The sequence below is a fragment of the Pseudomyrmex gracilis genome, unplaced genomic scaffold (assembly GCF_002006095.1).
Source record: "Pseudomyrmex gracilis isolate BER0280 unplaced genomic scaffold, ASM200609v1 scaffold_85, whole genome shotgun sequence".
Taxonomy (NCBI): domain Eukaryota; kingdom Metazoa; phylum Arthropoda; class Insecta; order Hymenoptera; family Formicidae; genus Pseudomyrmex; species Pseudomyrmex gracilis.
Window position 1 is genome coordinate 478,524 of NW_018020669.1, and position 17,451 is coordinate 495,974.

Here is a 17,451-nt window from a genome sequence, read left to right on the forward strand (position 1 = left end):
TATACGCAACGTAATAGAAATGTAAAACAAACGAAAAAAACACAAAAAAAAAAATTAAAAAAAGAAAGCGGAAAACGATCTCTCTCTCTCTCTCTCTCTCTCTCTCTCTCTCTCTCTCTCTCTCGTTCCGTCTCGTCTCGCGTTATTAGTGCGAAGTTCATCGAGCGTTGAAGGCATCGGAATTGTTGAGGGTCGACGAAGGGTGACTTTAACGGCGGCTCTCTCGTTAAAATGCGAATACTCGACTTAACGTAAACCATCCGGCTTAACGGTTAAGTAAATACGTCCGGCGAAGCGGCACGACCGATCGAGCGAAGAAATCAAGATGGTTTTTGGCCGACGCACCTCATCGTTAACGTACACTTTGACTTGTATTCCGTGCGCGGCATCATTTCGATATTTCGCGTTATTTTATAATAATAAATTTTACACAACAAATAAAATTAAATTCTAATAATATCTTAATAACTAAATAAGTATGAAAAATTAAATTTTTTCATGGCGGAAACAAGAGATGTTTCTCAAAGCCAGCGCTTAAAAATCGAGCAATTTTTCGTCACACAGCATTAACGACGGCAATAAGAGATCGCTGTGCTCATCAAAGAAAAACAATTCGTCAAAGAAAGGGAAACTCTCGCGCAGGTGAAACGTACGTTTGAAGTATTTGGAGAGAAAGCACAGGGACACGGATGTATTATACGCGTCTTTGAAGCCGGCACGAGAAAGAGAGAGAGAGAGAGAGAGAGAGACGGAAGTAAAATTTATAATTACGGGAAACGGCGGAGGTCGATCATCGCGCGAGGAAAAGTTCGCGGAAAGTCGTTAAAAGAGAGAAACGCGGAAACTTATATAGCGAGAGAGACGATTCCGGCGTCGACGTTGGTTTTCTTTCCAACAAAGGCGCAAGCCGGTCTCTCTGCTTTTCACAGACAAAGGACTTCGCATTTAACTGCGCGCTCTTGCAAAGCGTTTGTAGACTACTTGGCGCTGTATCTGCCCCGCCGCGTGTCCCGCGTATTTGTGAACACGACGGGGAATACGATCGCGCGAGAAAATGTTTCGCGAAGCCGATCGAAATGAATTTTCGAAAACAGATTAGACGTACGTCTCTCGTTCTCGGCGCGAGATAATTGACGCGCGTTTTCCGCAATTGTGGGAATTGGCGTTGGACTTAATCCATTAGAAGCCGCCGAACTCAGCGACTTCGCAGAATCAATAGGATTGGTGGGTTTTTTTTTCTTTTTCTTTTTTTTTTTTTTTTTTTTTTTTGTTCTCGATTGATTGATGGCCGTCGCGGCATTTGCGTATTATTAATGATGTACGCGAGATGAAACGAAATTCGCGTCGAGAGACGCGTGGTGTAACGCGCGTCTCGAAGGAGGCACCTTGTACGTGAGCGAAAAGNTTCTCGATTGATTGATGGCCGTCGCGGCACCGTTCGACGATTAATGATGTACGCGAGATGAAACGAAATTCGCGTCGAGAGACGCGTGGTGTAACGCGCGTCTCGAAGGAGGCACCTTGTACGTGAGCGAAAAGACAAACGCGCGATGCAATAGTGACGTCGGTAGAACAGGCAAAAGAGAAAAGGAAGCGGAGGAAGATAGAGGAGTCCAACGAGTGGTATCGCGTAGCTACTTAAAACTTTCGGAGCTTGTCTTGTGTCCTTACTAGTTGGCACCTTGCTTACTTAGCTCGGGTCTGCAACTTACCTTCTCCCGCAGCAGCTTCTGGCTCTGTGTTTTCGCCCCACTTCCTCTCTCCACCTCTCTCTCTCTCTCTCTTTCTCTCTCTCCGCTTCATCCCCTCCTGTTCACCTCCTTTCCTTTCCGCGCCCCTTCGTTACTTCCTTTCCTCCTCTCTCCTTCTCTCTGTTCGGTGGCTTAAGTCGAAGTTTACCTTTGTTCCCCGGCTGTCAGTCCAATATAGTTTCCGGCTACTATCGCCGCACCGCCGCCGGTGTGCATCTGCTGCTATGCACACCGACGACGACGGGGGAGAGGGGAGAAAGCGGCGGGTTGTAACGATATTAATCCGCTTTAGCGGTGCATTTTGAAAAGGATGATAATCGGCGAAATCGCGGCGTTCGGCGCGCGCGGTGGAATTTCCGAGTGTCGGCCGCCGCGCCGCGCGACAGAAATTACTTCGGTATTTGGTTTGTAAATTTACGCGATATTCAAATAGGCGGCCCGCGGTGGTTTATACCTTTTTCCAGGGTGGAAATCAGCGTAATACAGAGAGCTCGGGCGGCGGCAGGCGGGGGCGTCGGCTCCGCCGACCCCGCCGCGCGATCCGTGTTTGAAAGCAAATCGCTCGAAGTTATTACGTTGAATACGCTTTTTTTTTTCGAATTTAATGAAGCCAGCTTTTTAATGTCGTGTCACGTCGAATCAGCGAGCTGTAAAGTGTATAATTCTTACTTTTACACAGATTTGAACATCTCTGTGAGAGTAAAAAATTCCGGTTTGTTTTTTTTTTTTTTTTTTTCTACCACGAGGATATAAAGTATGCAAAATTATTGGAAATACTGTTCTGTAACGTGTATTACAGTTTCTTCTCATTTTCACATTTGATGAAATCCGAAATTTCTCGGGGTTTCGAATAAACGAATTTTTTAGATAAAAAAAAAAATAATAAATTTGGTTTGCGGGATCGCACAACGATATATATATATATATATATATATGTACATATATATGTGTGTATATGTGTATATATCGTAGATTTTATTATTTTTTACCGATTGCAATTCGTAAGTGGTGTGAATGGATGAAATTTACGAGGCCTCGAGAGTTTTTCGCGTGGAGGACGTTACAGTTTGCGTAAAAATATCGGGATCGAAAAAATCGTACCTGTACATGCACAGCAATATACGCTTCTTTAAACAAAAAGTATGTACATAGAATAACGTGTAACACTCGAAATTGTTTTTTTTTTTTTTCCATTTCTGTTTCAGGAAGTATAATTGCTATCGGTGTATCGTGATGCATGCGCAACATACCAACGTGCTGCAATATAAAGAAAGTAAGACAAGTAAAAGTTTATTACTGCACGAATTTTCTCACATACAAAGTTCCATCTGTTTGTGAAATTTTAACTTAAAACTTTTGAAATAGAAACAAATTTTCTGTGTATTTCTTTTTTTTTTATTATAACTTCAATTTTTTTTTTTGTTTCAATCGTTCTGTCATTTCGCCAGTTTTACTGTCTCACCTGAATGCGATTTGTATTTTGCTTTGTTGTGTTTCGCGAAAATTTTATTCTATTTTCTCAAACACGCACAAAATGTGTGATAAACGATTTATCATCTTCGTTATTACGTATTAATCGATGCGCTCTGGAAACGCGCAGTTGGGAAATAAATAAATAAATGTTACAATAATAATGTGCTTCACGTCCGCTTGTATTGTTATTAGCGTTTTGCACGCCCGGGGAATCGAATCTATCGTCCAAATGCAGCACGTTGACCAGCGACGCCACTCTGGTCTCTCTGTTTCGCAACAATGCAGCCCAGCTGCCCTGTCCTATTAGAGGCCCTATGGAGTTCACGTATAGCGTGAACGGCGGCGAGGGAGGGGAGTGCAATACGCCGTTATCACGGGCGGAAGCGTGCACGCAGGACTCGCGTCTCCTTCTGCGCTATCAAGCGTGCGCCAACGTACATTCGTCTGAAAGCGTAGGTCAGTATTCTCGAGAAGCGTCATTACACTCCGCTGACAAATTTGCTTTTACACGAACGGACTAAGGTGGCAAGTAAAGCGGTAGCTCGGAATATGAAACCAACTTTTTTGGTTTTCAGAAAATTTTTTGAGAACACACTTCTGTCTATTAACAAAATTACTTCGCTCTTATAGTTGCAGTTTGTGATACAAATGTAAATACCACGCCGAGACACAATTTATTCGATGCAAATGAATTACGTGGAATTTTGGAAAAATGAAACACTGTGCGACAAACGAGTTCAATTTTATAAAAAATAATCGATTTATGTAATACAAAAATAATGGAGTTTCTCAAAAACAAATCAAATAACGAAACAAAAAGAATTTAATTTGTAACTTTTTTTACGGTTAGACGTACTGTTTTCTTTTTTTTTTTTTTTATTGTTTCTGGAGAACAAAAACAATCCGAAGAAACGTCATTTCCTATACCGCTTCTTTTTATTAAAAAGTTGTTATCCTGGTATTTATTTAATTATCGTTTTCATAGGTTTGCCTTTGATAACGCGCAATAGATGCTGCCGCACACACACGTGAAATAATTGTACAAGGCTTGATTGTACAACCGTTGTAGAAACATTCGCATTGTGTAATATCCATTTACACGGCAATTGTGTTACATCTGTTTACACACGCTCACAATTTGTCAAATGAATACCTAAACAATTATGAATTATGCAACATGCGCGAGAGTCCAATCACTGCCTAGTGACATTTTGTTATTGGCCCATAATTAATTCGTATCGTTGCAATCTACAATTATAAAGCGCTTGCAGAGCGGCGCCTCAATATATTGATGCAAATTTCGGAATACGCCATGACTGTAAAGTTTCAATTCGTACAGCTATATTGTTATCGAATTTCCACTCATTTTCCGTTTTCACGGCGCTTTGAATATTTAAATCGCTTTAAATTTTTTATTAATTTTTTCTCTTTTTCTATTTAAAAAAATTATATACATATATATATTATATAGAGAGCGAGAAACAAAAATTGCTATTACAAAAGAGCCCGGAAAGAGACTCGGCTCTCGATCGTAGCGAGGAAAAATTACCGCGGGCTAATTGCTGGTTGTTATCGTTGAAACAAAATTATTGCATATAACCGAATTAACTCCGGCGAAATAAGTTTTCGGTTATCGCATTGACTCATCATCGTCGTTACGATGCCCGCGCGCTCACGTTTCGGGAGCGCGTAAAAAGGAATTATGACGGTCACGCGCGGCGCTTCCGCGCGGTGACGTTAACATCCGGTTTGACATTAATTAACACGACGCGCAAGGCCTGTAACGGTCAATAAAGCTCGCGGCTTCGAAATGAATGATTAATGGCCTTGTCAATTACCATTTGTTGCTGGGCTTGTCCAAACGATTTTGCGCAATTATCATCAGCCCGTACTGCCCGATCGTCTATCTCGATACGACGAGCGCGCGCGGGTAAATGAATACACGGTACTTGTATGCACGCGCGCGCGCGCGCGCGAGCGCGCATATCCACGTCCCGAGCATGCGGAACGGTATAATGCGTTTTCATGAACATTCATATATCGCTTACGCCCGTTTATAACTTCTGCAGATAGCTTTATCCCGGGGACAATGGCAATAAACTTCTATTTACGACTCTGTTACTAATAGGCTCGTATAGACAGAATCACGGTCGAAATTTTCATTCGCGGCCCGATACGTCCTCGCACACGTCGCACGGTACGTCCCGCCGTTGCGGCACTCAACGTATTACGGGGAGAGAGTTTATGTTTTCCGTTCGTATATAAACGTATTTGCGCTGCACAATGGAGCCTTGTCGCGCGCGCGCATTCTGTGTGATAAAAAAAAAATAATAATAAATAAATAAATAAAAATAAAAAAAGGAAGAAAAACATAAAAAAAAAAAAAAAAAAAAAAAAACAATGGTTATCATCAATGGGTACATGCCAATTTGCAGTTATGACGGTTTGTTTTTCTAGACGTAGAATTGGAGTGTCTGGCTCATTGGAGGGAGGGCAGCACAAATTACATGGTCGCGCGTTTGCACAGCGATCGTAACGATCGTAAAACAAACGACGAGGAGAGCTACAGATGCTTTATTTACACAAATCCATCGAACAACACGTGGTATCTCGGACAGAGCTCGGACGCCGCCTGTAACGGATTGATCAGCGTTACCGAGGCCGCCAGGACGTTCAAGATGACGCAAAGTGAGTCTCTTCTTCTTTGTCCCATCTCTCTCTTCTTTCTTATATTATTTCTGTAAAAAAACCTCACGAAAAACTATGTCGAGTTTTTCACAAAGAAATATGTTTAATATAAAATATAAGTTTTTTTTTCTCTTTTTCACTTTTTTTTTTTTTTTTGCAGTTTCTCCTCTCCGATAAGACATGTTTAATATCGCGTTCGTAAAAGTTCCCAATTTTTTAGCGATATATTGAAAAAAGAAAATTTAAAAAAAAAAAAAAAAAACAAAATAATTTCATTTTATCGGAAAATATCGGAATACCGTCCGACGGATCACGGGCCGGCGCGAGGTTTCGGTCGCGGGTTTTCGTGTTGAACACGTCGTCGCGAAAGATCGAATTAACGATCCGAATTTCTGCGGGGGCGGGGGGAAGGGGGCGAGCTGTTAATCGATGAGGCAACGGTGGCGAATCGGTGGTGGCGCGTATATATCTCGCCGTTATATTCTGCGCGCGCGCGCTTACGGCGGCGTGAGAGCTACCGGGGCGGCGAGAGAGTTGAGAACGAGAACACGTAAACTATGAGAGTGCCTGCGGACACCAGATCGGATTCTTGTCCGGCATACTATCGTGTCCCCGGCCGGTGGTCAACGTCAGGTACTTCGGGTATTCCACGGTATCGCATAGCTACACGTAGCCTTGCCGAATCGGGACGACGATCTTGTCGCAGGATTCACGGTTAACCAAATTGAGGGCGACTGACGAGGGCGAGAGAGGAGGGGAGGGGAGGGAAAGCGCGCGTTATACGGTTTGATCGCCGGTCAAACGACGCGATATACGTGCGCGCCATCGACAGGGAAGGGATCGATACGACCGAGTATCTATTATGAAAAAGGACCTCTATGACGGTTATCCGTTATTATCGGATAACCGTCAAACGGATCTCCGGTCTCTCGATCGCGCGCTTTTGATTTTCGTCTCTCGTATGTGAATTCGAGCACGCGCGAATATAATTTTGAATGCTATGTTATTACAGAGTTATCTCGTTGTACTAATACCATTATTATTCGCGCACACATTTGTTGCGCGCGCGCTCAAATCGACACGCCCGCGTGTTATCGGCGAACGACAAAGGTGACGCTTAATATTTCGAAATCGGCGGCCTCTCCTCCCTCGCCCGCCCCCCCACCGGCGGTCGCTACTCGAGCAAATTCAACTCGAGCGTTAAGCAGCTTAAAAATTTTTCAGCGGCGCCCTTGCCAACGGACGGCGTCGCGCGGATGTTTCGTTAACCCCCTACCCCCGGTTCCGCGTTTCCATTTAAACTTTCCAGGAGGAGGTAGATTAGCCTCGGGATCTCTCGAGCTGCGGGCTACGGGCTTCCCGCCTCGAAGAGTGCCCCAAACCCCGTTAGATGAGAGGAGAACGTATTCGAGCGCTGAAGCCAACACGCTATAAATCCCATCTGGCCGATATGTAAATTTTCGCATCCTTATATAACACCATCTTTTTCGCGCGCGTGTCGCTTTTATACATCTGTAATCGCGATTGAAAATAATAAAAAAATTTACGTAATAGAAATATACACGTGCGTTTTGTGAAAAAAAAAAAAAAAAAATACGTATCGTTTTTCCTGCCGAGAGTGATATTTATTAGAAATTGCTCGAGTTTTACCGCAAATTGCGTTGCTCTATAAAAAAAAAAAAAATTGCGGCATCGCTAAGGTTTTCTCGAAAAATATTATGGTTGCGAACACCGCGAGGTGAGGAGAAAACCCGAAACAAGTATTCATGATAACGGAAGAAATACAGTTTTGCGAAAAGGTAGCAGGAGAATATCATCGCGCGCGGTCAGTATATGTACACATACATTTTCTCCGTGTGTAATACAAATTTACGTTACGTACAAAATGTCGCTGGATACTTGCGAGAGAAGTAATAAATTTATAAAACAGTTTTACGCAACCGATTACACGCCATTGAGATATATATATATATATATATATACATTATCAAATCAAATATCGATATGATACATACCGGCAACGTGCTTTCTCCCGCGGAGAGATTCCATTTCCGTTTTGAATTGAGATTGCGCGGCGGTTTTTAAATAACCGCCGCGAAATTACAATCTTTTCGAGGTAACGCAACGACATGCGGTCTGACTGCAAAGAAAGATAAGAGGGTGGGTGTAATTTACTTTGAACAAAGCGCGTGCATTTCTTCTTCCATTTCGCCGCGGGCGTGACTCATTTTAATACGCATTTTGCGTTACATACCATGAACTTATATATATACATATATATATATATATATATATACGCTCGCGCGAAGCTTCAACAAAGGCGTTTGTTTAAATGTCTTTTTTAATTTCTTAAATATTAAAAATGTAGAGTACTTATGACGTACATAATTCACTCCCATCTCTTTGTTTTGAGCGAAAAGTAATCGCGACGGCAAAATAAAACTCGTAACTCGCGCGGAAAGCAAATTTATTCGCTACTGTGTTTTGTGCGGGAGGAACAAAAAATTCAATACTTGATCGATCAATTTACACGGCTGGCAAATGGAAAATAATATATATGCAAATGGTCTGAAACATGAAACTTTTAATCGGGATACGAATTTCCGACGGAAATTTTTTCCGTCGTATACATCACGGAAAAGTGCATAAAAACTAATTACGCGGTAACGTGAATCGCATAATGAAACGATTACAACAATCTCGCCGTTTTCTTTATCGTCATTCGCTCTCGGCTCTTATCATCGTGACGACGACGACGACGACGACGACGTAGTACACGATAAGCAGCGCAATTTCGGCATGTCGTAGTAGTGTTGCCGCGCACGCACACGCCCGATTGAATTATCGATCAGCTTTTAGTTGCACGCAGCCTGGTCTCGCGTATGCACGCGGCATACTTTGTCGCTCGTGCATTTTTAACGGTCCATTAATTCACGATGCACAGTGATTGATAGCCGGTGAGCAGCCGACCATTGACAGGATAACTGCTCACTGGCAACCGAGCCCTCTCTCTCTCTCTCTCGCGCGCGCGCGCGCACGCGCGCGCATTTATAGCAAAATTATTTGCGTCAAAACGTAATCCGTCGGCAAAGACACGTGGAATCTCGCCGGTATATAAAGCCACCGAAATATTTCGACATCTTGTGCATCATGATTTTTGCAAATGATTTTTATGCGTTGTCGAAATGTCTGTTACCTGCTATGGGGTTTTTTTTGTAATTGATATGTAGATACACTTGTGTGTGTGCGTGTGTGCGTTACGATTTATTGTTTCGTAAAGAGAGCGACTTGAAAAATATTTTATCAATATAACGGAAAACAATATTCCGGAATATTATTGCAACAATGGCGCTGGCAATATGTTACGTGAATTGCGCGTTTGCAATATGCGTACACGCATGCTGTGTGTGTTAATGAAGCTAATGAGTTGGTTAATATACATCGTGTTCACGTATGACGTATGCATGTTGGTCGCGGTTGGTATAATTACGCCAGTTACAAATATGACGCCATTAAAAGCGTATTGTAATTAACGCGGAATTTCGCTCTGAATCAAGACCGAGGGAAACGATTAAATGGCGTTCGATTTTCGTTTTGTTGCGCGCAAAATTCTTTGAGGGGAAACGTGCGAAGAACCCGATAATGCGCGGGAAACGACCCGGGTATGCCGGGGGTAACGAAGTTTACGATGCAAGGAAGAAGAGAGGTCAAAGTTTACTTATGCTGGATTATCTGCTCTCGAGGACCTCGTGAAACTTAAAGAGTCGGGAACGAGTTTACAGTTATATTATGCATTTCGAGTTTGAAATAACTGCGTTAGAGACGAGGTGGAGTTATACAGAGAGAAAGAGAGAGAGAAGAGAGGGGGGGGGGTGAGCGCGCGCTCTAAGAATAAAACCGCGGAGCTATTTCTTGACACGTAATTACATTTGAATTTAACAGTCGCCCGAATTTGCAACGTGAAGATGAAAATTGCAGGAATTAAAGTGTTGACGTTACAGCGATAATCGACTTCGCGATTTCGCTTTGCCTTTCGCTCGGCGGTACACCGCGGCTTTTGAAAATGCGCAACAACTATTTTTAATCGTTGCGAATATCGAAGACACAAACAAAAAAGGATTTTGAAATTCTTTCTTTCGCTCGAAGTTAATAAAAAATCTCCCAAAAAATTGTTCGCGCTGTTGAGTCGTTTGAAATTTTAATTTTGCGATCCGAAAAAGTTTGTGATGACCGTTGTTTAACTCTGAAGAGATTTTACGCGAACGAACACAGTGAGATCTGTTTTCTTCACAACCATCTGTTTTTTTCCGTTACAGAAAACCCACCGCAGCACTGCACGTATCCGTCCTGGGTGGTGACCGGTAAATCGTGGGTGGCTTTGGATCGAATGGCTTCGCGACTGCTAGCGTCGCCTTACAATCTCACGATCCTCGATCGAAACGAGACGCGTCTTGTTTGCCATTCGGTAGTTCCGATTGACGAACATCGCCATCATCACTCCATGCCAATCGACAGGGACAATCAGAAGCAGTTCGTCGCAAAGGTGACGCGAGATTGGTGAGTCTATTTGTTCGTAACGTAATAAAGAGGAGAAAATAAACAGATTATGCGTGTGAAATACTTGAACTCACGCTTGAAACACGGAGAAAAGATAACGCGAAAAGTGTGTTAATAATATAAATTGAAACTCCAAGTAAATTCGACTTCTTTATGGGCGGACACCAATTGGTTTCCCTCACTAATGACGTCTTCGAATTATAAAAAAATTTTATCCGAACATCTGGCGTTTAGCTTGTTATTGCCATTTTCTTATTTCTTTTTATTTAAATATTCAACAAGCCGAAAACATATAATTGAATTATCCAATAAGTTGTGTGTGTGTGACAGTCGAGTTTTTCCATAATTTTCATACTTCCCTATCTCGAGCGACGCGTAGAATGCGCGTCTATCCCGGCTCTCTGAGAGAAAAAGAAACACGTATTTCGTCTTTTGCCACAACAACAAAAAAAAAAAAAGAAACAAAAGTGTCCACATTTGTTTTCCTATCAATCTTTGATTATCCATTAAAAAGAAATAAGGAAATGGCAATAACAAGCTAACACCAGATGTTCGAGTACAATTTTATAATTCGAAGATTTTAAAAAATTTTTAACAAACGTTTCTATCCACTATATGGGATCTTCTTCGGTGTTTTAATAAAAACTTACAAAAAAATAACAATCTATTCAAGATCATGAAGAATTTTTTTTGTAAGTTTTTATTAAAACACCGAAGAAGATCCCATAGTGGATCGAAACGTTTGTTAAAAATTTTTGAAAATCTCCGAATTATAAAAAAATTGTATCCGAACATCTGGTGTTTAGCTTGTTATTGCCATTTTCTTATTTCTTTTTATTTAAATATTCAACAAGCCGAAAACATATAATTGAATTATCCAATAAGTTGTGTGTGTGTGACAGTCGAGTCTCTTCATAATTTTCATACTTCTGTAATTTCTCATTCCCTAATCAGTTCTCACTTCGATCGATAAGTTTGATTGAAAGTTACCGGCTCGGAAAAACTCGAAAGTGTGTGGATTCTCGAACTCGGGATATCCTTCTGCTCGCAACACTCGAATCGCGAGATCATCGCGGGCTCGATCGTTCATTAGAAAGAAAAGTAAACAATATCGAAGTCTAGGAAAAATCAACATTCCGGTGCGCTCGAAATTACCAGAGTACTGGTGTAGCATCGTTATCACACGTAACGCCGTTACGTGTGATGTCTTTTTTTTTTGCGAATTTGAAAACATCCTTACCGTGTTTAAAGAACGCCGCGATTAATTGCGCTCCTGCTCGACGAAGCGTCGATGTTGAAGCAGTTAAATGAGAACGAGTGTAATTATCAGATGCGCTATTTATTATGATAATCGCAAAACTCACTGGCATAGAGCCGTGAGCGTGTATTAAATAAACAGCGCGAACGCGGTGAACCTCTGCTTTGCGGCACCACCTTCCTCGACGTATACACGTGCGCCGGAATGTCAATATAGGAGAGCACCCCTAGATATTCTCATTAAAGCATTCGTGCGGGCGAGTTCGCGCGACGTAACGTATCGCTTTTAATCGCTCGTGTACATGTACACGAGGAGAGACCCGGTTCGGTTATTCGCGCCCCACTGACGACGAGAATACGATTCGCCGTTAAAAGCCGGGATAAAAGTGCTTATTGGAACGTGTTTGCCGAACATATACGCGGGAACACGCTAAAGTGTTTACTACTCGCCGAAGCACACGGGAATCGATCCAGAAAACACGCCTATTTCGGTTTTTTTTTTTTTTTTTTGTTCTTTTCTTGCCCGTCCGCGCGATTCCCGTAAAGCTCCGAAGCGTGTTCAAACATCCGTTGTTTGTCGAGAGAAGATAAATTTCTTACTTCGTCCTTATTGCGAAGTAGTTTAGGAACAAATGAAGAAAAGTTTCGCGATTCAGATATAAGCGGTCATCCAAAACTTGTGCTTATCGTTCGCCACATGCGTGGCTTGAATATTATATTATATCCTACCAGAAAAAACGTGTGTAAATAATCACAATCGATCTTTGATTGTCGCCGCTTTTATCTCGACGCTGATTGGACGTTTCTCGGATGTGTTTCTCGATTAATGTACGAATCAAGAGGCACGGTATTATCTCGCGCCGTTCGAGCGCGACTTCGTTGCGCGTGTCTTTAAAAACGTAACTAAAATAAAGTCACGTGACAGTGAGAAGAGGAAAAACACCACGTGGCTTTAATTTAGTCACGTGTCATTAAGAACGTGACTAAAGTAAAGTCACGTGACAGGGAAAAGTGGAAAAACAACACGTGATTAAAGTCACGTGACTTTAAAAACGTGACTAAAGTACAGTCACGTGACTTCAGTGTTGTTTTTCCATTTCTTCCTGTCACGTGACTAAAGTACAGTCACGTGAATTTAGTCACGTGTTGTTTTTCCACTCTTCCCTCTTGCTATTTTTTTATTTTGATTTTTATGCACATTATTTTTGACATTTCTTTCATGTGCATTGTATAGTTTGTAAGATATATATAACTAGCTGTCTTCGCGGTGACAGGTTGTGTTTAGTAACACTACACGTTAAAATAAAAACAATAACAGCGTGCGCGTAGCGCGTGTCTGTGTTGTGCTAGTTCTACCATACGCAAAAAGCGTGTGTACCTAAATAATGACAATCGATTTTATCTTGATTGTTGCCGTTTTTATCTCAACGCTGATTGGACGTTTCTCGGATGTGTTTCTCGATTCATTTCGTACAAATATACGTATATATATATATATATATATACTAGCTGTAATCGCGGTGACAGGTTGTGTTCACTGACAGAACAAATTAAAATAAAAATAATAATAGCGTATCGCGTGACTGTATTGTGCTAGTATACATAAATAGCAGAAAAGTTATACTGTCTGTCAACTTAAACGACACGTACACTGAATAACTTCGGATACTACAAAGTTTTATTAAAGGAAAAGGATATTTGTTGTATGTTACATTATATAGAATATTGAGTTCAACAAAAAATCAGATATTATTTTATTTACGGTAAATACAGTAAATTAACGATATATTAAATATTATATTTTCATTTTTACTTTTTTGTCTATAGTTTTGTTAACTCTACGATATTGTAATATGCAACAAATAGTTTTCCTTTTATCTTAGAAAAAAATTATCGTGCCGCAAAGTAGAAAACTTGTGTCCGAAATTATTAAAGTTATTCAATGTATGTGACAAGATATATACGAACGTGTGCTTGCGGCAAACATGTGTTTCTCTTTATTCGTTGTAAAAAAATCTGGTCAAGCGCGCGACTTCTCTCGACGATTAATATCCTTAAAAAGATCGCTTAAGAAGATTCCAAGAATAATGTCGCGGTACCGATGCGACAGCTGTTGGAAGAATTTCTCCGCTTGGATATCACGATGATTAAGATGAGACGTCGTGCGGAAGGGGAGGCGACGGTGGAAAGAATTACTTTCTTCTGGAATTAAATGGCGTCCGATCGGGCGCGCAAACCTTTAGCTATATGCTGCTCGAATGGCTCGTAAATACGAAATATTTCACTCTGCGTTGTTTAATTTCCTTCTTCTCTCGTAATAACATCAAATCGCCTCGTAAAACAACAATTATATGCCACGTTATATTTTTTTACACATTATATATTTGTAATATAATAATTGATATTTATAATTGTGTTCTCTATAAATAATAATTGTGTTCAGCAAAATTTACAGAGAAGAATCGGTACACACACGCAGAATTTATTATAAAAATAATATCTTTGCCAAATGTCTTGAAAATCGAAATGTACGTTGACGTTCTGCGAGACAAATATTTTGTAAACATTTCTATGTTTTTGCTAAATAAGACTTTTAAAAATCGACTCTGTTACTAACAAGCTTTCAAAACAAAGAATTGAAAAGAACACGTTTTAAATCAGAGATGACGCGCTCGAATGATCTGTGAGAGCAGAGAGTTTGCAGCCGTCGATGAGACCGCGAAGAGACAAAGTGCGATATGCGCTAGGTCGTGAAGGACATTGTTTAAACATCATTTATTCTAACACATTTTTGACACTATACTCATACATAATCTCGTTAAATCAACTTGTCCAAATAAAATGATTTCTATTAATCTGTGCAACCAATCTGTGCAAAGCATTTGGCATTCTCGATAAAGTTTTTAAAAGTCCCTAAACTTTTCCGTCCGCATCTCGAGGATATTTTTTATGCCGTACCGACAAATGCCAACAATAAAAGGCGACGTGCCATTTCTCACGCCCGACTTACATCTCATTCTTCATCCGAACGTTCTTTATTTCCAAGGGATTTTATTATCCGTTTTTTTTTTTTTTTTACAATCCTTCCTTGATGCGCAGCGAATAATTACTGCGGGCAACGGGAGGCATCGACATTAAGCGCGTTTATTGCCGCCGCAAGTCGCGAATGTTAAATTTGCGTGTGAAACGAGACATTAAAGAAAAAAAAAAGTAATTTTTGCGTTGGGGCTCATCCCCGCGCCGCTCATCATTCATCTAAACTCGTTTCTCCATCGAGAATCGATGGGGGCAACGATATACGATTTTCATCGTAAATCGAAACTTACCGCCGACGTCGAGACCAAGAGATTCAGACGTGTGGGGGAGTTTCGCCTCCGGTCGGAGGAAAGTTCGCGCCGTATAAGAGTTGGCGACTTCCACACAGTTTCATTGTCATCTTTCACCGCGGGGCGCGCGCGCTTCCGTTACCCGCGGAAACGTTGAAGAAGACAAACGCCGATTCCGAATTCCCGACGCGCGCGAAGAAAGAGGACCCCTTCTTTCCCTCCGTTTCCTCCACAACGTGCGCCTCTCTTACAGTATATTTCTTCTGTCCGTTCCGACTCGATCCAGTTTTGCGCGGTTAGAAAAATGAAGGTGACGATAATGAATCGGTCGTCAGAGTTTTCTTCTCTCGCTCGCGGAGAGATCTGACGATAGCGCACAGATATTCTCTCTGGAAGTTACGCGATTCGATAAAGAAAAAACATTGCAGTTAATCGTTTTCGCGAGCGAGATATATATCGCACTGACGCGTCATTATCTAAATGTCTAAAACGTTGTCGGATCAAAGAAATAAGCGCATGACGCGACTGCTGACGTTATGCCAAGAAAATAGTCTACAATCTTCCTATCGACCGCTATTTCTGTGCCTTGCACGGAACGATCGGCCGACCTTACATCGCGTATCGTCTATACACATTAACGTGAAATGCGGTCTTAAATCTTTTGTGAATATTTTGCGTCTCACATAAAGACATAATGTTATAATAAACGACGGAGCAGCTCAAAACATTTTTTTCTTTTTTTTAACAAACAATTTGACGCTTTCGCGGTGTATTAACATTCGAAAATGTTTATCGGGTTTAAACCGCGTTAATGTAATCAGACACGATGTAAAAAGATGTTTCATTGCGCACAATGGCGGAGCAGCCAATCAAATTGTTGTCTCAAATGTAGCGCAAAATTAATTAAACTAATTAAATTGATTATACAATAAATATAACTGAATAATTTTGTTTGCATTACCTATGTAATGTTTGTATTTTTTTCCAAAAAAAAGACGCAAACGACTTGACATCCGCTTAACATCTGCCAGTAGCACATCATGAAAGTGGTTGCTCTTCACAACTCTCTGATTGGTCGAACACTGCGCGTCTCGGGAATGAAACACCTTATCTTCTTACATCATGGTATCAGGCTGCTCTTGAAACCCTGAATGAAGCGAGCTGAAGTGTTCACGAAACGTCGGTATAAAATGACATTAACGCGGTTCAAATGCAAAATATATCTTCGAATATTAAGACAAACAATTCTTTAATTAAAAAAACATTTTTCTAATAATCTACTCTCTTCTCAAACGTTCACTGTTGTAAACCTGTTCTCTGAGAGGATCTGTGTATAATAACAATTTATTTTTAACACTATTATACTTTATTTGCAACACACCGTTTTATACTTGAGCAACGTGAGCTTTCTGTGAGACTGATAAACGCGATCTATTGTAAAATTTAGAGTTGCAACAAATATTTCGACAACTATTCGGTATTCTGCTTGCTCGGCAACGTTTGTTTTTTACTATTCTAGTTTTGGAAATAGTTTTATAAATGGAAGGAAATTTTAGGAAACATTGGCTTGCCACCTCAGCCGCGGATAGTTTTATCAACTCATGCTCGAGTATGTATGTATTTGTACATCTGATAAACTAAAATGAAGTAAAACACATTTTATTGTTTTACACAATGTACGTGAGCATTTATTTAATACACAATAGTAGTTTTTCAATCAAAGAAAACAAAGTTTAACAAAGTTTAGAGATTGATAAGATATTATCAATCTAACATATATTTTTTAGGCAATAATTGCTTAATTGTAATCTTATTAAGAATAAATAATTCTCTAAGAACAGATCGATCAATAATTTTTAAATAAATAACTGTTTTTAAAAATAGTACAAAACCAAAGAAAAAACAAAGTTTAATGATATTATCAATCCAATATATATTTTTTAAGCAATAATTGTGCTTAATGATAATCCTTATTAAGAATAAATAATTCTCTAAGAACAGATTGATCAATAATTTTTAAATAAATAATTGTTTATAAAATAATAAGGAACGCGCATTTGAAGTTTAAAAAGTTTATAATTGATCTATCGGCGTCAAGATTCAATATTCGTCGAATAATTGTCGCATCTCTCCAATAAAATTATATGATCTTTTTGATCCGACGGAACGCGTTAATTCTTTTCCTTGTCGCGTTTGCTAATCGACTGCCGCTACGGGAAAGACCGCAGCTGCTCTCCTCGTTTACACACATGTCAATTTCGGTTGAAAATCATGCTTGTTCCATTCGCGACAGCCGAAACGCGAGGCAAAGCAATATTCCAAAACTCGAATACAACGCAACTCATATTAATTTAACGAGTTTTTTACAGACTGTGAAGTCTGTTAAAAAAAAAAAAAAA

General features: G+C 40.4%; 1 protein-coding gene across 1 annotated transcript in view; it reads left to right on the forward strand.

Annotated features, from left to right (window-relative positions):
* Window positions 1–17,451, forward strand: part of LOC109855264 — a 261,852-nt gene that overhangs the window by 215,370 nt on the left and 29,031 nt on the right. The window contains exons 5-8 of the mRNA XM_020429317.1: window positions 2,957–3,024; window positions 3,417–3,680; window positions 5,682–5,912; window positions 10,229–10,469. Of these exons, the coding sequence (XP_020284906.1) occupies window positions 2,957–3,024; window positions 3,417–3,680; window positions 5,682–5,912; window positions 10,229–10,469 (804 nt within the window). The remainder of the gene's footprint in view (window positions 1–2,956; window positions 3,025–3,416; window positions 3,681–5,681; window positions 5,913–10,228; window positions 10,470–17,451) is intronic.